Below are 22,362 nucleotides of genomic sequence, written 5' to 3' on the forward strand. Positions count from 1 at the left end.
GTCAAGATTTCCTGTCGTCTCTCCCCCCCGTTCCAGCGCGATGGTTTAGCCCGAATTCTAAGTAGCAATTCTAGGTCAGGTCTGTGTGCCAGTGAGAACGTTAGTGTCGGACAGCAGCGAGACGTCCACTCCATGTTACACGGTAAACACTGTAGACTAACATACGAATACGCAGAGGACTACATACGTATACTGTAGTTTAAAAAAAATTGCAATTGTTATTTGCGGAGTTGCACCATTGTCTTTGTGGAGATATCAAACTTCCCATCAAATAACTTTGCATTAGTTATAAGAATCAAACTTGAGGAAGTTCCCACATGACAATTATTTTTCTTAAAGTTGATGATTTCCTTGTCTTATCATTTCATGTGATACCTTAAGGTTTGGACTGTTTGTCAACACAGATGAAATGTCACCTGTACTTATGAATTTGTGATGGGCATTTTCCAAGAAGCAAAAATCAAAGCAGCAAAGGTCGCAGTGTCCAGTTTTTCTTTGCCCCACAGTATAGGTTCCAAAAGCCCTTAATCCTACATTTCCCACAATGCAACCATCCTTTCATTGATCCTCCCTACCTGGCAAATGGCCATGTACTTCAAACTCCACCCCCAGTTTGTGACTTGTGTTTTCATTTGTAAAGCTCACACTTTTACTTCCAGTTTTAAAAGTGTTGTGATTAAGTATCTAACAGCATGAAAACATATACTGATCTACCTTTGACAAATACAATAAAGTCTGGCTACAACACACACACACATTCAGGCCAGCTAATATTGTGTGCAATTAAGCACGAATTCATTCAATCCCCAGTTGTCATGATTATACATTTGGGTTAGATTTGAAATGTATCTTGATTAAATATTGAGAAGGACCAATCTCGCATTGCATGTTTTTAATGTTTCACTCTTCCTCTGAGGCTTGTGATAGTATACGTGTGTGTGTTCTCTGAGAACTGATTCAGACTCTCAAAGTGAAGATGTATTTTCAAACTGAGAGATTCTTCTTCAAGAGGCTGTTTGAGGGAGAGGGGCTCGGTTTTATGCGTGAATAGACTAGCTGCACAAGGAGAGTGTAATATATCTTTTGACTTTTTGAGAGGAGTTGCATCACAACATGTAAGTTTGCAACAGGGTTTCTTTTGCTCCCAATCATGCTAAAAGTGGTTTGGGTTGCATGTTTTGTGCTCAATGTCAACCATGATTTAAGGCTGCAACCGACGGTTATTTTCCTCACCAACTAAACAAGCAAATTCTTTTCTCTCCCTTGGTCAATAACATTCCAGACAATAAAATGATCCTCGCAATTTCCCAAAGCTATTTAAATAGCTTGTTTTGTCACACCAATGCATCCAAAATCCAAGACCAGCTATAGACGTCAAAGACGACTATAACCCAACAAATACTCATTGTAGCTGGCACCGCTTGATCCTTTGAATATTTAACTTGAAATCTTACATAAGTATTACTTAACAAGCTCTTTCATGAGTTCTTTGAGTCTTTGTTATCCTGGTTAGTTCGTTGGTTGGTTTGACAAACTTGTTTGGTGTGTTCACATCCCTCATGTCTCTGCAGATAACGTACATGGCTGTCGGGCATCAGCAACGCGGGGGCCTTTTTTACGACAGTGAGCATTGTGGGATGACACACGGTACGTAGGACACAAAATAATAGGATGAGAGCCGCATATTTGTGACTTTTGACAAGCAGGCCATGGCTACGTTGGACATGTTCGTGCATGCTAGCCGAGATCAGTGACACGCCACAAAGCCCTGTTTCTCTCTCTGTCTTACACTCCCTCTCTCTCTCTGGTTCTCTGTGTGTGGGTGTGGGCATGTGTGTGTGTGTCTGCATGTGATAAACCCCACTGGTGGAGTAACAGTAGACTGGCAGTATTCCCAGACTGGGTTGCATTAGACATGCACACTAGCAAAGCTCTTCAGGTCGATGTTCTGGCTCTCCAGCCCTGAATCTCTCTGGCATGACCGACCCAGAATACTTTGGGCACGGGAAAACAAAATCCGAATTCTGCCCAGTGTTACATTAAAACAACTGGAGAAAAACGGAATCCTATTGATTGCGAATGGGAGTGCTATGTGTGGTTGTGTTTGCTCATCTGTCTGCCTGCATGTGTGGGGGTGTGTGCATCATCTGTGTGTGTGTGTGTGTGTGTTTAAGCAGGACACCAACATTGACTGTTCACTCATCATATTACCATCTGCATTATTTAAAGCTTCGATAAACAGTCTTATGCTGTGGAGAGACACACTGTAGACACAGAGAGGAGGGGCCAGGTGGTGGGGTTGGAGGTGCGATACATTTTATTGGTACAGACAGTGGCTCTGACGAGGTAACATGTAGAATATTAACAAATTACAGTAAAACACCTGGCCACAGACCAGTGGCTGGAGGAAAACTAGGATGCCGGGTGGGTTTGCGTGTACTGTATCTTTAGGGGCCCCCTGTGTGGGCCAACAACAGGCTACAGTTTGTTCATTAACGGGTTTGGTGGCGGTGCTGCGTAGAACGCCAGGACCGGCTGGGTTATCAAAATACTGAGACAGTGAGCTCACTCACGCAGCAGTGAGGTCACTTGCCAGAGTGTGGCAGCCTGACCAATCACCAGTCAGCCTATTATCATGGTATGCAGTGTTGCTATGAGTAACAGAGACAAGCACTGCCCTGCAGATCCTTAATGATGGTTGATGCACCGAGATGCTACCACTTGGCTGATCTCACTCTATTGCATTTCAACATCATTTCCTCCCTTTCTACCCTCCAGTCTCTCTCCTCCCCCCCCCCCCCCCCCCCCCCCCCGTGTTTACTGTCCCCTGCAGCAGTGTTTTCTGACTTCCCCGTGGCAGGTGAGTGTAAACAAGCCGGAGGACTAAAACAATGTTAATTAACCGATCATTAACGAGTCAAGGCAGACCCCGGAGATCTAAGCAGTTGCCCACCCACCTGCGTCTCACCATTTCACCAACTGGACTGTTAATGACTAATCAGAGGCGAGAGTGATTAGATCGCCTCCTAACGAGAAGGATTTATGATTGCACGAGTCTGTTACACATATACGGCTGAGGCCGGAAGTGAGCTCAGATCCCGTGGTGGAACAGTCATCAGGTCCTTTAATTCAGTAAAAGGAAAAAGAAAAAAAGGGAAAAAAGGAAAAGTCCTGCATTTAAAATGAAGTGTTATTCGCTAAATATACTTAAAGTAAACATGCAGACTGATATATTATGCATCAATGTGTTTGTAACATTCTGGAACACACTGTTTGCTGGTTTAGTCCAGTGGTTCTCAACCTAGGGGTTGGGCCCGTCCAAAGGGTCACAAGTTAAATCTGTGGGGTCGTGGTTAAAAAGAAGGAAAGAAGAAAAGGCTGTTTGTTCAAGACCTCTTTGGGCCTCGAACAGTTAAGGGGAGAACTTCTCTTGTCTGTAACTGCTAATAACCCTATCTCTTAGAATTTTATATCCAACGAATTTGCAACAACAGATGTGTTTTGTAGAAAACATAATGCTACTATTGACACAATGAGAACATGTTGGAAGTTGTTGATAATAAACGTATTACTAAAATGTTCACCGATGTTTTGCACCAAAATATCCGATCTTGTGATTCAATAATCACGAGTGACTGCGGCACTAACTGGCTTCTATTAGATAAGATAGATAGCTAGCTGCCAGGGATGGGCATAAGTAACCTTACTTGAGTTCTTGAGTATAGGCCTGATCGATTTAAACGTCAGTATTTGTTCAATGCAACATCATAGAGTAATCGCGTTCATAAATTGTGTCAATTTAGAGTCAAACTTTCTGTCACATATTTCTGTCACACTGGTTGTTACAGAGGTAGTTACCAGCCGTGGCCAGCCCGATACTCGCTGCCTGGATAACCCAGCTGCACACGGACCACAGACAGATGTCCGTTAATGTTTAACTACTTGTTTCTTTTTTTTATGTAGGCTAATCTCTACGATCCAGTTTGTTCGCTTGCTTCAATAGCTGCGTTAGTGAATCACACTTTTCTTGACAAGACCCGCCCTGCGTAGAACTCAAGCGCTAGGATTGGCTCGCCGTGCTATGCGGGGCGGGTCTTGTCAAGATTCATAAATGGCATTTGTCTGCACCACATTATTGGAGATGCAATTTAGTAATAAAACTGTTGGAACTGTAACAAGGGGGCCCCAAGTAAACACAGTTGTTTGCTAGAGGTCACAAGCCAAAAATGGTTGCAAACCACTGATTTAATATATAAAAATGCTTTGCATGTTTTATAATCTGATCATATAATCTAACATCTTTATCTGAAAGTAACCAACATGGTAGAATAAATGTGGTGGAGTAAAGTGCACAACATCTTCCTTTGAATGTAGTGAAGTAGAAGTAGAAAGTAACAGAAAATGGGAGTACTCAAGTACAGTACCTCAATAATCGTACTCAGGCACAGTACCTGAGTAAATATACTTGTGTCTCTCAGGCAGACATCGGGGACACATAGATGACAATAGCTGTGAGTGTGTGCACCCACCTTCAAACACCACCCAAACAGAAGGACGCCCTGGCTCGCTGAGCGTACGTTCTCTTCCTCTCGCCTATCTTTGTGTATGAATGCTTACAGAGAGGAAACGATAGATGCAGACATTCCACAACCCATATTCCCCCTCACTCTATCTTGTTGCCATGGGAACCAAAGCAGACGGGAGACAGGTTCATATCGGCCTCCCTCAGGTCTCCAGTCACAGTCTCCCTCTCTCTCTCTCTCTCTCTCTCTCTGTGCTGTCAGAGCCGGCTGCTCCTGTGTGGGCCACTGATACTCGCTGATTAAAGGAAGTTATAATTTGATTTTCTCAGCAGGCGCCGTTTAATAGAGCAGTTTAACTAAAGCTGTGCCATCCCCAGGGCTTATAGATGGAGAAGGAGAGAAAGAAAAAGGGAGATATATGGAGAGAGAGAGAGAGAGAGAGATAGAGGGTGTGGGTGAGAGTCATGCTAATCCCAAACACTGAGAAATCACCCCACCACTAAACTCTCCCACTCACTCTCCCATTCTAATTCTGTTTGCCTATTTTACCGTCTCGCTCCCTCTCTTCCCCTCCATGCCTCTCTGTCTTTCTCTCTCCGTTTCTCTTGCTCTTCCTCCCCCTATTAATCTGTGCTTCCCTCTCCTGTCCTCTCCCTCCCTTCCTCCCTGTTATTAGTGAGGCAAACACGGGAGGGCTGGCTTCTCTATGTACAAGCTAGCTTTATTACTGGGCCATTGTGATAATCGCGTTTAATTATCCTCCCAGCTAAAATCAGCCCCATCACTCTGCTTCTCCTTCCCTTACCACGCTTCCCTTCCCACTCCCCCCCCCCTCCACCTCTTCCCCCACCACCCGTCTGTGATGTGTCTAATACTTCCCCTTACAGCCCTCTCCCCCTCCATGCATCTCTTCTTCTCTACCCTGCCGCCACCACCGCTCCCCCGCCCTGTTCTCCAGCTATTTCAGACCCATTTAGTGGGATAAGCATCTTGAGACAGACAGAGGGGTTTTTGCTCTCTTTCAGAGAGAAGCGAGGAGAGGATATGGAGACTGGCATCCTGGTGCCCGCCTCAGAATACCAAACAGGGGCCCGGGCATCTTAATATGCAGTGTGGGACAGAGGCTGAGATCAAAGAGAGCCACAGACAGACAGAGAGATGGGCTGGGGGTGGGAGGGTGGGGATACAGAGACAGTGAGAGGAGGAGAGAGGCAGAGATGGAGAGAGAGAGGTGAGAAAGGGAGGGAGTGAGTCCTCTCGCTTCTCCTCATCTGAGCATCCTTTCCTTCACATCATCATTTCTGCCCTGCTCTCCTGCGTCACTCCCTTGACCCTAAGAAAAATCGACGACTTAATTACCACAGCGTGCAAATCTGCATGCCTGCCCAATGCATCGGAGTGTTTTTGTTCAACTGCGTGGCTGGTGGGGAGAGTGTATATGTTCTTGAGTCTCCCTCTGTTTCATTCTCATCTGCGTTTGATTGTGTACAGTGGGGGGTTGGATGGTGGCTCTACCTCTGCCACCCTCCCAGCCCCTCTATCTCCTCAGTCAATTAAGATCGTGAGTAGCTGTCCCTGAAGCGGTGTAGACAGGCTAAATGAAAAGGCAGTGGATGTGAAATATGAATCATTAGAATACTGCAAGGACGGGCTGGGGGAAAGGCAGGAGGGGTGGGGGGGGGGGGGGGGAGGGAGGGAGGGAGGGTCTGTTAGAGCGATAAGGAGAAAAAGGAATGGAAGAGAAAGGGAGAGGGAGAATGAGAGAGCAGATCATAAAAGATTAACGTCACGCCTCTCAGAGTAGTGGAATTTCAAAACCCTCCAGATCAAATTATTTATCCCTGTCTATAAAGACAGAGGAAGAGAGGAAAAAGAGGGGAAGATCAGGAAAAAGGGGGAGCCGGTAGAGGGGAACAGAAGGGAAAAACATGCGGGGAGAGGGAAATGGGGTAGAATGGAAGAACGGCGCGAAGATCTCTCTCACTCTCTTTGATGACGGCGCTGACAGCAAAACAAATACCCCGTGTGTATGTGTGTGTGTATGTGTGTGTGTGTGTGTGTGTGTGAGAGTGTGCATGTTTTCAAGATAGAAAAATAGTTAGAGAGAGAGAGAGAGAGAGAGAGAGAGAGAGAGAGAGAGAGAGAGAGAGATAGAGAGAGAGAAAGTGCAGGCAGATGTCTGCATTCACTCGGTGGGAGGCTCAAGGCTGTTTGCCGAGGACGAAGAGACAAGAGAGGGAAAAGAGAAAAAGAGAGGGTAGGATTAAATGAAACCTGTTTCCCTTTGATTCTTCACTAATTTGCAGCGAGATGAAGAGCACAGAGAACAAACCACCTACGCATCACAGCGACACGCCAAACCACACACACGCATCACTTGCCTAAGTCTCAATAGAGTTCACTCGGCCACGCTGACACACACACACACACACACACACACACACACACACACACACACACACACACACACACACATTCATCATAGTTCACTGCCTCGCCGCCCTTCTCACCAATGACATTGCCATTTCTCTACACGGGCTGAAACCACTGCTTGACTTCAGCTCTCTATTTTTAATTCCCCACTCATCCCTCCGCTCTCAACTGTTTTTTTCTTCCTCCACCATCATCTTTTACATATTTCTTATTTTCCTGAGGTGAGGACCATAATACCACCAGTACTGGTAAGAATACCAGCAGACCGTGTTGCCCAGATACACATCGACTAAACACGGGCACTCACACACGCACGCGCAGGCGCAAAGTCCTTCCTCATTAGCCCTGATTCCCCCTGAGTGACATATTTAACAAAAGGATGCAGCCTCTGCCGCCATGGCAACAGCCTCCTCCATCTCTATGCGGTGCTTCAGACTGTTTACATGATGGGATCTCTTCTCCTCCATCTCTCTCTCTATCGGCGCCCTGCACTCTATCACTCCTCTCGTTCCCTTTTTCTCTCTCTCTCTCTCTCTCTCTCACTCTATTTGTCTCTCTCTCTTGTCACAATTTCTCTCCTCCTCTGTCTCAAGCTCCCTTTTCTTTCTCTGGCTCTTCTTGCCTGCTGCCTTGCTGTTGGTGTTATTACCAGGCCAGATTTTGCTTCTTCTTTTTCCTGAACCCTTAAGGACATTCAGCCCACCTGCTTGCCAATCAGACAGTGATATGTGAAGAGAGAGAGAGAGAGAAAGGGGGGGGGGGGCAAAAGGAGAAATAAAGAGAGTGACACAGATGAGTTTGTGCACATGATGTGTGTGTTTGTGTGTGTGTCCATGTATGTGTGGTGTGTGTGTGTGTGTGTGAAATAGAGTGTGAGGGGCTTCCAGGAGACTCTGATATCTAGGCCATGGGAGTCCAAGGCAGCCAGTGTGTCTGGTGTCACAGCAAATCAACTGTCAGCTGTACACCACCTGCCTGCCCACACATGCTCACGCACACACACACACACACACACACACACACACACACACACACATACACCCAAAGTCTGAGGAGAAGAGACTAAGAATAGAACACCCGGAGAGTGTTGCCGTTTCTCCTTCCACCTCCTCTCTCTCTCTCTCTCTGCTCTCCTCCTGCCACCGTCAGTGGCCTCCACCACGATAGGAATCTGTTCTGTCTTCCTCCCTTTCCCCCAGAGCTCGGCTCAGCCCAGCCCTCCTCTCCCCCAGTGAAATGAGTCACCTGCACTCCTTCGCTCCTCTCGCCGCTTCTGCAAGGTGTACACAGTAGCTGTTCGGGGGCCCTCTTTTCTTAAAAGGAAAAAGCAAAGCAAATCCATGGCCCCGCAGTGTGTTCTGCTCTTATTGACAGAACAGCAGGGAGGAAGGGGAACGCGAACGGTGAAAACACAGGAGAGACGCTTCTGAAGCGGGATTCGATCCGAGGCCAGCGGGGGTGCGTGTGGTTTCGGGAGGCCTCAACCGCTAAATCATCCCTGGGGAGGATTGCCAGATTTCGTGTGCACATTATTTGTGTGCGACCCGGAGATATTAAGACAAGATGGAGCGCAATTCTCTCTGCTTTCAGCGCGAGGAATGATTAGGCCCTCCGTAGCGTCTAAATCCACACAATACATACGCTCTGTGTGTGTGGGCACGTAGGCTACACAGAGGGATGCGTGAGTGTGTTTGTGTGTGAGTGAGTGTGTAGCTCTCAGCCTGGTCCCTCTGTTTCTCTGCTGTCTGTGGCCTCCTCTTCCCCATGAATACTAATGTGCTTCAAACCCCAGAGATCAACCCTCCTCCCTCTCCCTTCGCTCCCTCCCTCCCTCCTCCGCCAGCCTCCCTCCCTCTCTCCATCCCTGCCTTCCTCCACCACAGCCTTCATTCATTTCTCTGCCCCCTTTACCTTTCAACTTTCCCTCTTTCATGTATCCTTTTACTCCCCATCTTTTTCTCCTCCCCAAACGCCCCCCCACTCTTCCTCTTTCCCTGTCTTATTTCCGTATCCCTCCCTCCCTCCCTCTTCCTTTTGCCTTTCCTCCCCTTCATTTTTATGTTACTCTGCTTCTTTTCATCTTCTCCTCTCTCCTTTCCTGACCTCACCTCTCCTCACATCTCAGCCTTTCCTCCCCTTCATTTCACGTCACATTGCACAACTCTTCCTTTATCATCACCTCAGTAACCTCTCTCCTCTCCCCTTCTCCCCTCTGCTATCCTCGCTTCTCCACTCACTCTCTTCGTTCCTCTACCCTCTTTTTCTCTCTTCTCCTTTCCTCACCTCTCTCCGTATCTCATCAAATCCCCTTTCTTCTTCTCTTCTTTCTTCTCCTTCTCTCCTCTTTTTTTCTCCATTCCTCTCATCTTTCCTCTACCTCCTCTCGTCTTTCTCTCTCACCATCTCTCCTTCTCCCTTTGTCTACTCTCTCCTCTCTTCTTTCTGCCTTGTCCCCTCCATTCTACACCTCCTCATGAGAGACATGTAAATGAGGTCAGCACTGTCGCGTTCATCAACCGCATCACTCAGGTGTGAGCGTGGGTGTGAACCAACACATACGTGCACAAATCAAACATGTGAGTCCACGAATGTGTGTGTGCATTCATTAAGGGTTGCTTGTGTGTGTGCGGTGTGTTCCAGTCCCAATAAAGAATTGCCTCTCTTAAGCTGTACACCAGTGAACCAAGTGCTCCAATTACATAAACGCCTTCACCCCAATACATTTTGACATCCTGAAAATTATTCACGGCCTAATTCATTTAAAATTGCATCCCGTTTCTTGGCCTCTTTTCTTCTTCTTCTTTTTTTTTACCACAAGCCCTGGAAACAGATGATGAGCAGGGGTGAAGGGATGAGAGGAGCTTTCAGTTCCTTGTGTAACATAGAGGCTGCTGCCCTTTCGGCAGCCTGCTGTTGCTGCTGACTGGACGTTCTCAAACTTTACTGCTTTTCCACACACAAAGGATGAGTGTGGAAATAAAACCCTGTGACTGCCAACAGCAGAGAGAGAGCGAGAGAGAGAGAGAGAGAGAGAGAGAGAGAGAGAGAGAGAGAGAGAGAGAGAGAGAGAGAGAGAGAGAGAGAGAGCGAGAGAGAGAGAGAGAGAGAGAGAGATGGGGGGTGAAAGGGAAGAAAATGGGAGGAGATGAGGAGGAGAGTGTAGTTCAGTTATTTAGAGTAGAAAGTTTTTGGGAAGAAAAGAAGCCAACTGCTCGATGTGTGTTCGTCATCAATACCAGTCAGTTCAGATTGTAAAATATTCCTCTTTGTGTCAGAGAAGCATCAGAAATGTGTGTGTGTGTGTGTGTGTGTGTGTGTGTGTTTATTCAGCGGCAGCAGTGGGAATAAGGAAGCCAGAGAAGAGGAATCCTGCAGGAATCCATCTCAGTCTGCATTCCTCCTGATGAAGAGCTGAGAGCAGTCAGAAGCAGAAAGCAACAGGCTACTGGAGATTGACCCCATGCACAAGTGCACACACACACACACACACACACACACACACACACACACACACACACACACACACACACACACATTCTTAGGACAATAACAGCCTCTACTGGGGAGAAAACACATAACATGACCACACTCAAACACACAGAGACAATTGAATGCAGAAAGAAACCCACCCACAGACTGGGCTCAACACACACACACACACACACACACACACACACACACACACACACACACACACACACATGAATAGCACAGACAGGATCACACAGATTGTTAGTACAGATTAAATTGGAGAAGCTATTCACACTGGCATGCATGCAGACACACACAAATATGTTGATGCAAACATGAGCATCCGTGTGTGTGTGTGCGTGTGTGTGTGCTCACACACACGCAATTCACACTGCAGGACCACTTCAGGTTTCATCATCTTCTTTTCCTTTTTTTTTGCTTTCTTTCTCTTGAGAGCTGGGGGGGGGTGTCTCATTCCCTCTCTTTTGTTGCTGCCGGGGAGAGAGAGCGCATATCCATAGAGAACACTCTCTCCAGCCCCATTCACACCCACACACCACTCCCTCCCTCTCACTACGCACACACACACACATCCACAAAGATACAACATCAAAGAGCCGCCACCGCCGAAGGATTACTTCAGCCACACATTGGCTCCTCAATCCGGGTCTGTAACTCTCGTGGAACCCCCCTCTCGCCTGGCTACACTTGGTACAGCCCAAGCATTCCTGCCAAGTAGCTTTCACACATGGAGGGGAAGCTTGTCTCAAGCAATTGCTGACAAGCTACAAACAAGACAGCCTCCCTCTCCCTCTTTCTCTCTTTCTCTCACCCCTTCAATCCAGGTCTGCTGTGCTCCCTACTTCTTACTCTTTCCACCCTCTCCACCCCCCCCACTCCCTCCCTTATTTTTCCTCATCTCCCCTATTCCTCCCTCCCCCCTCTTCTCTCTCTCTCTGAGAATGTGGGGGCCCCACTAGCATAAATTGTCAGCTGTTCCTGGGCGTACTCTCCATGGCTCCCTAAACTCACATAAGCCCACATATGCAGTCGCTGGTGGGACAAGGGTAACCTAAGTAAGCCCTCTTGGTTATGAGTCTGAAAAAGTAGACTGAGGCCCCTGAATACTGCTGCAGTGTGAAGGCACAGCGTTTTACTCTGTGGTGAGCTGCAACAGATACTCAGGCTAATAGTATTTTGGGGTTGACCTCAACATATCTTCTTTTTGACCTTTTAAGTTCATTTTTTGAAAACACCTACACAATATTATTAGTCATCATCAAATAAGGGCGTTCTCACACGACGACTATCACTTCCTGAAATCACAGACAAGTTTATTCAGCTACAATGTCTCTCACGTTGACCCTATGAGAGTCAAAAGTGTTTAAACCACAATCATTTAACCTTTTTCTGTGTTTTTATGATTATCAGTGTGATGCCCACTTTTATGGATAATGAAATGGAAGAACATGAAGGTAATTCCTATTTGTACACTTAGCCAGAAGTCGTGGAAGGGTTTCCACTCGAAAAATGATCACATCCTTCGAGCCCTTCGAGTCAACTTGTTGTTTTTACACGTGCCCCTCTCTCTCAGACACACCACTCCAGAGGTAGGGGTTCATATGGATTGCATTTTACTCTGATCGTTACCAAGCAGCCGTTGTTATCCGCTAGTGCAGGCTGTCATCTAGTGTCAGGTTTAGGTACTGATGGTTTAAAGAAGCAACACCAAAGAGAGGTCATTAGATAAGCGCCAGTTCAAAAACCATGTGCATTATAACAGCAAAAGGGCTGTTCGTTCACCTCAGTCAGAGATACGATAGAAAAACAATCATGTTTTGGGGTTTTGGTGAGGGATGCATTGGCAGTGAAACCTGAATAATCAAAGAAATGGGAAGTGATGCACTCAAAGGAGAGAGAAATGTGAAATGTGAATGATTTTTGCAGAGTGAACAAAGAAGTCCCTGCTTCCTCGGGTTTGACGAGCGTTCTCATTACAGCAAATACGTCAGAGAGATTTCTTTGCTGAAATATTCTCTTTTGACGCGTATCTTTGGCAGCTTGTGAGAGCTAGATTCAGCTGCAGAGCAGTTTGGGTTTCAGCAGCTTGCCTCAAAAGACACTGATGAAGTTTCAACATGTGTCCTCAGCGCTGAGCTCAAAGCAGGGTGGAAATAGAGGGAGAGAAATGTGTGAATACATTCTCACATCCACAAATACAACCCAACTTAAACCATTGGCAGGTATTCCTTGTATACGTATCACCGGCCTGAAGCAGGTACATTGAACAACATGGGGTTTTTACATTTATTTACAGAGCCACCAGCTGTGTGATTTACATCTGCTAGTTTAATACATTTGATGTACACTCATGGGCCACTTTATTAGCTACACCTTGCTAGTACCGGGTTGGAGCCCCTTTTGGTGTTGGAAACAATCCTCAGAGATTTTGCTCCATATTGACGTGATAGCATCACGCAGTTGCTGCAGATTTGTCGGCTGCACATCCATGATGCGAATCTCCCGTTCCACCACATCCCAATCTGCTCTATTGGATTGAGATGTGGTGACCGTGGAGGCCATTGGAGTACAGTGAACTCATCATGTTCAAGAAGCCAGTTTGAGATGATTTGAGCCTTGTGACACGGTGCATTATCCTGCTGGAAGTAGCCATCAGGAGATGGGTCCACTGTGGTCCTAAAGAGATGGACATGGCCAGCAACAATACTCAGGAAGGCCGTGGCATTTAAACGATGCTCAATTGATACTAAGAGGCTCAAAGTGTGCCAAGAAAATAACCCCCCCCCCACCAGCAGCCTGAACCATTGATACAAGGCAGGATGGATCCATGCTTTCATGTTGTTTACGCCAAATTCTGCCCCTACCATCTGAAAGTCGCAGCTGAAATTCGAGGCTCATCAGACCAGGTAACGTTTTTCCAATCTTCTATTGTCCAGTGTTGGTGAGCCTGTGTGAATTGCAGCCTCAGTTTCCTGTTCTTATCTGACAGGAGTGGCCCCCGGTGTGGTCTTCTGCTGCTGGAGCCCGTCTGCTTCAAGGTTCCACGTGTTGTGCGTTGAGAGATGGTGTTCTGCAGACCTCGGTTGTAACGAGTGGTTATTTGAGTTACTGTTGCCTTTCTATCACCTCGAACCACTCTGTCCATTCTCCTCTGACATCAACGAGCAATTTTAATCCACACAACTGCCGCTCACTGGATATTTTCTCTTTTTCGGACCAGTCTCTGTGAACCCTAGAGATGGTTGAGCGTGAAAATCCCAGTAGATCAGCAGTTTTTGAAACACTCGGACCAGCCCGTCTGGCAACAACAACCATGCCACATTCAAAGTCACTCAAATCCCCGTTCTTCCCCGCTCTGATGCTCGCTTTGAACTTCAGCGAGTCGTCTTCACCGCGTCTAGAGGCCTAAATGCATTGAGTTGCTGCCATGTGATTGGCTGATTAGCTATTTGTGTTAACAAGCAATTGAACAGGTGTGCCTAATAAAGTGGCTGGTGAGTGTATCATGCTGCACATCATACGTACTTTCCCACAAATTCATTAATATATGCGGAATCCCAGTGTATTTAATGTATTCATTTCAAAAGCCTTATTTTCACACATTTGATGTTTTATTTCCATATGTTGTATGTATTGATTGCCTTACTGAACTCAAAATGCCTAATTTAACGATACTTTTCAAAAATTATGAAACTGATGACTGTCTCTGTATCCACATATTAGCTGCTCCGACCCGTCATTGTACATTTTGTGTTCCAGCTTCTCGGTGTAACGACTAAACGCAGTCAGACAGCTCATCACGGGTTCTTCTTAAATTGGTTTAACACAAGTCTGTACTTCAGCTCGTCTTGCTGCACACGTGATAACACAACAACCTTCATTTATGCTGCGGGTGGATCAGTCAGAGAGGATGCAAAGATGTGTGATTCACGCCTAAAGCTCTTCCTCATTCCTCCTGGATCACGACGTCCACAGACAGAACTCCTCCTCCTTCTCCTCCTGACCGGATAAATGTTCAGAGCTGAACCCATTGCAGATTTATCAAACAATCCAGTGCCTCGTTATCACCACCACTTTGTAACGGGAGCAGGTTTGCACGACAAGATCGTTAATATTGTAGATGGAAATAGTTTCTCTCCAGGTTAAAAAATATCTCCTGAAATAATTATTTTCATGATCTATTAATGTGCTAGACCTTTTCTCAAGTAATCGTTTGGTTTTTAAAATGATGAAGCATTTCCTTCAGCTCAACAGACACCTTCTTGTGGCTCGTTTTGTCCAAACAAATTGACTTTAATATTAAGACAATGAAAAGCAGCAAATACGCCCATTTGAGAGGCTGGAACCACATGTTTTGCATTTTTGCTTGAAACCAATTAATTATCATAATAGACTAATAGCAGCACTACTCGTTTCAATTTAAGAGTATTTTTTGGCAATAGAAATACAATCTCTACATAGTTTGTTTCTATGGTTAGAATAATACAAATGTAATAAGTCAAGAATTGTGTCACACTGGCTACACCGTCCTTTGTTCCCTTCAGTTACAGTAATAAAACATGTAATTAAAGCCAGAACAACAAGATGTAAAAGGCAACAATTTATTGAGTCTTTTAACAGATAGCAATAGACAGCTCATTTATTTCTAAAATTTTTAAATATCTCTTAATGTGACCATCATTCAGTAGGAGGGGAATTTCTTTTAGTAGAACAAGACGACAAGTGTCTTTTTCTTGGATCAAAGTGGAAGAGATCAATAAAACATCTGTAATGACACAGCTGTGTTGATTACTAGCCAGAAATTCACATTAAAAACGACACACACATTTCCCTTTTTCAAAATTGGCAGCCTTAGAAAAGACAGCGGACCACAAACGGCCTGCGAATACACATGCAGTGGTGTCACCATACCGGCCCGGAGTCAAACCCCCGACCACGAGAGACGATGAGAGATAAATACGTAAGGAGGGGACAGACTGGTTAGCACACCAAGAGGACAAACACCCACTGAAGCGCCCAAAGGGCCGTCTCACTCCTAGGACCCCGCCCACTTCAAGTATTCCCTCCAGCTCTTTCGTCACTTCAAGTTTTCCCACCGCCGACTCCAAAACCATCACCGCTTCTTAGGTTTACAACGTAAGCTATGACATAAGTGCACTCCAGATGCATCTATACATATAAAAATAATAATACGTAGCAGTAATAGTTATAACAATCACTTTACATTTCATTTTATACACAACCGTGACGTTAGATCACATTATACCGCGGCACGACATTCCCCACCCCCTGAGTGTAATGTTCAAGTTTAACCCAAACAGGACCAGCAGCCTCGGTTTGGTTATTTAATTAACATTAGCGATCGCCAGCAATGATTAGAATCGGAGTAATTATGCCTTTTCCACAGCCCGTTTGTGCTCGTGTGTGACAGATGCATTATTTACAAGCTGCTGATCGTCATGTGCCTCTGGCGTCAGCCGGGTCGCTGGTGTCACACAGCGAAAGCCTTCATCCTGGAAGACATAGTGTTCAGAAACAGACACAAAAAAGAAAATCACTTGTTAGACAGCTCCAACAAAGACCACCGATGAGCGAGGCGAGTTAAGCGCAAGCTCAGCCTCGAAAGGTGTCAACTGTTCACTCACCTCAGTCTCGCTGCTGGAGCAGACCCTCAGGAACCGGCAGCAATGCAGCTCCGACATTTGTACAACTTGGGGTCGTGGGTGCGGATGTGGTTCCGTACGTTCCTCAGTCGAAAGAACGTCTTACTGCAGAGCTACGCAGCAGAGGGGAGGACGGCGGGTTAACGGCATGAACACGAACGGAGACGTTATACTGAGGCTACACATGGGGCGGCTTTGTGCTAAGCTAACCGTCGCCAGCTTGTTATTTACCATACAGATATACATAGTGGTATACATCTATCTTGCACACTATTGCTAGTATGCCCTTGGTTAGTGTCATTGGTGGCACGTGTGCCCAAAGTTCCCAACAAGCTTAAAAAATGTTCTTCAAAGTAACTATAGCTGTGAGGTAGTAGTGAGGTTAAAAACTACAACATATTTCTCTAAAATGTATTAGAGTACAACAAGTATAAATTGGCATAAAAAGGCAAATACTAAAGTCAAGTACTTCATAATTGTACTCAAGTACATTACTTGAGTAAATGTACTCGCACACAGAGTTGCAAAAGTCAGCACTTTTATCACAACCAATCAACTAGCAGAGCACCCACTTCAGATGAGGCGTACCCGTCTTGAATCTCACCACACAGCTGGATTTCACTCTAAATGGTACAATGCTGGGCGGGGTTAAAACCTGCAGGTTGTTGGCGCTTCAGGTCATGATTTTCAACCCCTTATAGAGTCGTGTGATTCCAGGTTACGGTCTTACCAGACATGGCCAGTGCTTGCCCTCGATGTGCCTGAGGCGATGCATGATTAGAGCGTCACAGTCCTTGTAGGAGGCCGGGCACTGCACACAGGTGTGGGCCACTTTTGGGACTTGACTACGAGGCCCTCGGAGCCGCTTCAGCCTCGCCCGACGGACAGCGTCCGGCGTGACGCAGCTCCTGCTGCTCGGAGGGAGATTACCTTGCTGCTGGTGATGCAGGAGAAACGAAGGGATTGAAGCACATTTGGTAGACGCAAGATACATCATATACATGCAAAATCAAAAAGGTAGAAGGTGACATTTTCTGCATCGTTCCCCCTTAACTGTTTTTTTCCCCCTGGATGCTTTATGATCCCAAAATAAACCACTGCCCTCCCTTTCATCTACCTTTGGCTTGGCCTTTGACCCGACAGGTTTGGCCAGGTGAGGAGTGCTGTGTCGGGAGTTTTGCCGGGGTCTGTGAGCCCTGCTTTGGCTCACGCTCCTCTCCTTCTTCACCGCGGGCAGCGGGGTCGGCCCTCTGGCTCTCAGCGCCCTGTGGGGGGACTCCTCCGCTCCAAATTTCTCCCCAACTTGTGACACGGAGCGCGTCAGGCAGATATCCACGCTCTCCTCCTCTTTCTTCAGGCACGCCATCGGCCCCCCCGCGGGCCGGCAGAAGCTGAAAAGAAAGCCAGAGTCCAGTAGTTTGATGGGGGGCTTGCTCTGGCGCTTGCCTAGGTCTGACGAGGGAGGCTCGGGGAAAGGTCCTCCCACTGGCACGGGGTCTGCGGGCTCCTCTTTGATGACTTTGTACAGAGGGTGGCTGTAGAGGGACGCCGGAGGTGTTCGCTCCGAAAACTGGAGCCCGCCGGGTTCGTTATCCATGGCCCCGATCTTCCTGCCCTCCTCTCTGCGCGTCGTCTTCTCCACCTCCGCCGTGGAGCCCCGCCTAAGCTTGGCCTTCGGTGCCGGTCGGCTGCTGTTGTAACGCGGCGTTCTGACCGTCTCTACGGGGACCTGATTCTTGGCTTGTGTCCTGTGTGAAGGCAGCGATTTGTTGGATGACAGAGGGAAACCTGAGACGGAGTATTCAGTCGGCTCCGATTTGATCCTGACCGCGTTTCTCACGAGCGTTTTCTTGGTGCTGCGTTGCCGTGGTGGCCGGGCAGGAAGGCGGGCGCCGTCGCCCTTCCTCACCGACCGCCTGAGGTCCCTCCCACCAAAGGGAGCCCTGCATGCAGGCTGGAACATGTCTGGCAACACACCTTGACTCCGCATGCTCCTGTCACTTGGAGGGATGTGTCGCGGGACGGCCTTTGGCCTCTTCGCCGTCATCTGCTCTTTGCTGACCAAACTCACGGGCCTGGTCTTCCCTGACTTGTTGAGGAGGTGGGTGTTAACGGGGTTACAGAGGGGAAGGGACAGTGTCAAAGCCCCGTAAGGGAGTCCCGGGGAGGTGGGGCATGGTTTCCGCCGATTTGTCAGTGAATAGTTGTTCGCCTTCAGCTTCCTCAGGCGTTTCTTCTGTCTCCAGCCAATCAGATCTTCAGGTCTGGGGAGGAGGGCGGTCCTCTGCAACCCGAGAACATTCATCAGCTCGTACTTCTCCTGTGCCCTCGCGTTATCCTGTTCATCCTCTCCGACCTCCTCCACTTCCTGCTTTACCCTCACGGGGCTGCGCGCAGCGACCTTCTTAACCCTCGTCATGGAGGTGCAGGAGAGCTGGGCGATAGAGTGAGCTTTTCGGTTTCGCCGAGGGCTCTCCGGCACGGGCAGCAACCTCAGAACCTCTTTGGCAGCCCCGGGAGTAGAGCGGAGGAGACGGGTGTTCGGTGGCGACATGCGCGAGTAATTCTGCGGGTCGGTGTGTCGAGGCGTGGTGGCTTTCTTGAGTGAGGGAGATTTGAAGTCCATGAGCTTCATCCTGTGCGAGGGGCTAAGAGGGAGACCGTTGTGGCCTTGGGCCTTCGGCGTCCTACACAAGTTTCGCCTCGGACTTCCTTCTGAAGACTCATCGGATGCACCCAGCATTCGACTGAAGCAGTTGTTCACATGGTTCTCCGATCCAAAAAGCCTTTTCCTTTTGCCTTCTCTCTGCTGGCAGCAACAGGCTGAGGCGAAGTCCTTGCGAGGATGGCGTTTCTGCTCCTGCTCCTTCATGAGGGCGGAGCAGGCTTCCACCGCGGGCCACATGCCCAAGTGGCGGGCCATGGCGATGACTTCGGGTAGGTCCTGCTGGCGAACGCACAGAGTGGAGGAGTAGGAGAACTCCAGCAGAGACAGAAGGCTGTCCTCGCCAAAACCTGGAGGAAAAAAAAAGGGGAGCCTTAAAATTATACATGCTGCACCGTGGTCAATCAGGGAGTAAGATGAAAGTGACTGTGCAAACAGAGGATCAGAGAGGCAGCAGGCAGAGTGGGAGCAGAGTGTAAACATGATGGTGGAGAGACAATATAACAACGGCTTTAATCAAGGCCACTTCTGCTGTCTGACGGCACACATCAAAGACATGCGTAATGAAGAAGACAGACGATGGTTGTGTCCCAATTCAGGGTCTGGACCCTCCAACTCCGAATTTCTTGATCGAATTAAAACATAAAGAACCGACAAGCCGGAACCGCTTCAAAAGGACATTAAATACAGCGGAGAAGTACAGCCTGCTGTTGCCTGAATGACCATTGTATGTATGTATGAATCTGCAACTATTTTGATCATCGAACAATTTCCAAGCAAAAATGCCAAACGTTGCCTGGTACCAGCTTCTCAAGTGTAAGTATGAGTATGATGGTAACTTAATATCTTTGAATGTCACATCGGGCTCTAGGTAACTAATTCTCATTATTTCGTGGCATTTCACAGAGAAAACGCAGATCAAACACTCTGGAGATGAATTGATAACAGTGTAGTATCTTGAGGAACAGTGATGAACACTTCCTGGTGATGAACTTGACTGAGAAGTTAAAGAAGAACACTCAAATGCATCTTTTTGGGGGGGTACGTCTGGGGCCAATGAGAACTCAAGCAGCAGTGTTTTGTCAGTTTGGACCTCAAATCTTACCGGTTAGATCTATGTCTGCCTTCATGCTCGAGTCCATTTCCGTAAAGACTTCCTGGAAGTGATCGCTGACGGCCGCCAGGACGGCTCTGTGGGCCGAGAAGGACCTCCCGTTGGTCCGCAGCGTAATGTCACAGAACAGCCCCGCCTCCCGCTGACTCCTCAGCTTGCTCAGCATGTCGCCGCTGTGTGACTCCATCGTCTTCGTGACACATCTTCTGCCACCCGGCTCCTGAGAGGCAGATAAGAGCGGCATCATGATAGGAATACAATGTGTGAGACATCCGAGTGTGAGAGCACGACTAAGTGAGAATGAGAGTGTAAACTCAGAAGTGTGAGATGCAGACAAATTAGGAAAAAGACTAAAAGTTTGATGATTAAAATTAATACAGGATCTTATTACATACCTCTGTTTTCTTGGTGCGCTGGCATTCTACACAGCCCAGGACAAAATCTCTGATCTGGAAATACATCCCTGTGAAGAGAATACAGACAACAATATTAACTGGTCCAAGCTAGTGAGAGCTTCAAGAGGAAATGTAGAAAAGATGTCATTTATGCGTGAGTGCATGTCTAAATCTTTGATTGAGTTAATCACTGGTGTTTTAAATGCCATTCACTCCTGAACAATACAAACAGTCTCTAGATAAGATAACGGATAAGAAGCTGGTGTTCAGAGTCAGGAACAACATACTGTGTTCCTGTTATGTCAGACGTAAAGCCGGAAGTCCATACCTTCCCACCAGTAGTTTTCAGCCACGCATTTATAAGTCTCCTCCAGGGAGAGGTGGCGCTGACCGAGCCTCCGCCGGTGAAAGGTGGAGAGGGCCTCGGGTCTCCGATCCTCGTCCAAAACCTCCCGGTAGTTGACGAAGCCCCTTTCCAGCTTCTTGCGGTACAACAGCCCGTCTATCGTCTCGAAGTTGGGCGACCACCGTGCGGGAAGTCCACGCCCCTCAGAGTTCCCGGCGGACTCCATCCCTCCGGTTCCGGCTCCGTCCGACCACGGCTTGGACGAACAAACAGTCTCTGCGTTCGCGTAACGGGCACTGGTGTGGGTGCAGTCGCCGGCCATTTTTTATGTATATTATTTTATATTGTGATCTATATTTAACTTTAGAAGGACCGCACCTGCCCCCTCTCAAACACCCGGTAATGTTACACCGCCAAACTTTACACCGCCGACCTGAAACAAAGTCCACGTGGATACGGTGACAGCAGACAACAGACCACCGACCCCAACAATAAGTGGCAACTATACACCCCGCTCACAGGCTGACATAACCCGGTGGACGGCTACAAATTAGCCTGTTAGCTCAAATGCACCACCACGTCTCTCATTGCTTACAAAAGCAAATTTTCCTCCACTGGCGCTAACGAAGAAAGTCCCCACCAGGTGGGAGTGAGCAGCATTTCACTAGAGGGTCCTGCTTCGTAACGCACCCTAACTGTCAGTGTGAGCATCACTTCTCACTCTCCAAACAGTTGTGGCTAACATCCCTAAAATACGCATCCAGTTCAACTTTCAGAGGTTAGTCATATTATTTTGTAAAAATTGCGCTTTTTTTCTAACGCGACGCAACATCAATGGGCGTCCATCCCCGATTGTAAACGTCAGGTAATAAACGCAGTATATATATATATATATCGCGCCAAGTGATGTAACGTAAGTCACCAGTTTCACAGCGACACCGTAAGACCGGGTTTCACCGTGAGCCGCACAAAAGCAGCTCGTCTTCCATCTATCTCAGGGGTCGGGAGTGGCCTCCGGCGGGATGACGGCGGGCAGCCTCACCGCTGGCGTTAACTTGAGATTTCTTTTCGGCAACTCGAGTCGGAAGCAACATGATGACGCAGCTATCGGCTCAGCATCGCCACTTGAAACGACCTGAACGCGAGGGGTTGTCTCGGCATAAGCCCCCGAAATGTTGCGAAATCACCACCGGGGTTCCGCTCAAAAGCGACACAACAAGCTCCGGTTGGACATCCAACACAGTTAGCGCCACTCCCGGTGCCGCAAAGACAGGCTGGCGGTCCAATTTCCCAATTTCTTAAACTCGTAACCTTCTGTTTGTTGGTAATCAGCAGCCTAACCGAGACGAGTCCTCCCCGCCTTCACACAAAGGCCATTAGCAGAAGCGTTAAAGAGATTCTAGCAGACGACATGTGATTGGCTGACAGAGCTGACACTCATGTTAGTTTCTTCCCGTTGCAGCAAGGTAGGTTGTTCACACACGCCAGTAAACTAGTATTTGCTTCACTTGCTGCACAATCAAGATAAATATCTATGATTAATGTATTTCCCTCTCCTCTGACACGCAGGTACTCTTAAATTAAATGTGTCCAGCTTTTATCTTCCTAAATTGACCTGACGTTATTAAGCAAGAACAAACGGCATCTAATGATCTCAGATTTTAAATTGTAGTCACTACCATCTTAAATCAGTTACAAATATTGAAAATAGTTTTCATTTTACAATTACTT

The 22,362-nt window shown here is 47.4% G+C and overlaps 1 protein-coding gene across 2 annotated transcripts; it reads right to left on the minus strand.

The window, feature by feature from the left end:
- Positions 1 to 15,037: 15,037 nt before the first annotated feature.
- Positions 15,038 to 21,972, minus strand: LOC306783020 (uncharacterized protein). 2 transcript variants are annotated; one of them, XM_079276550.1, is made up of 7 exons: positions 20,614 to 21,972; positions 20,286 to 20,353; positions 19,882 to 20,110; positions 17,229 to 19,126; positions 16,842 to 17,045; positions 16,094 to 16,224; positions 15,038 to 15,961 (listed from the first exon to the last, which is right to left on the minus strand). In XM_079276550.1, the coding sequence occupies exons 1-6, from the start codon at positions 20,951 to 20,953 to the stop codon at positions 16,120 to 16,122; spliced, it is 2,844 nt and encodes a 947-aa protein (XP_079132676.1). In that variant the 5' UTR covers positions 20,954 to 21,972; the 3' UTR covers positions 15,038 to 15,961; positions 16,094 to 16,119. The 2 variants fall into 2 exon arrangements, with proteins under 2 accessions (XP_079132676.1, XP_079132675.1); XM_079276549.1 differs by having other exon boundaries at positions 16,842 to 17,048.
- Between the last annotated feature and the right edge of the window lie 390 nt (positions 21,973 to 22,362).

The sequence above is a fragment of the Melanostigma gelatinosum genome (assembly GCF_949748355.1).
Source record: "Melanostigma gelatinosum genome assembly, chromosome: 10".
Classification (NCBI taxonomy): Eukaryota; Metazoa; Chordata; class Actinopteri; order Perciformes; family Zoarcidae; genus Melanostigma; species Melanostigma gelatinosum.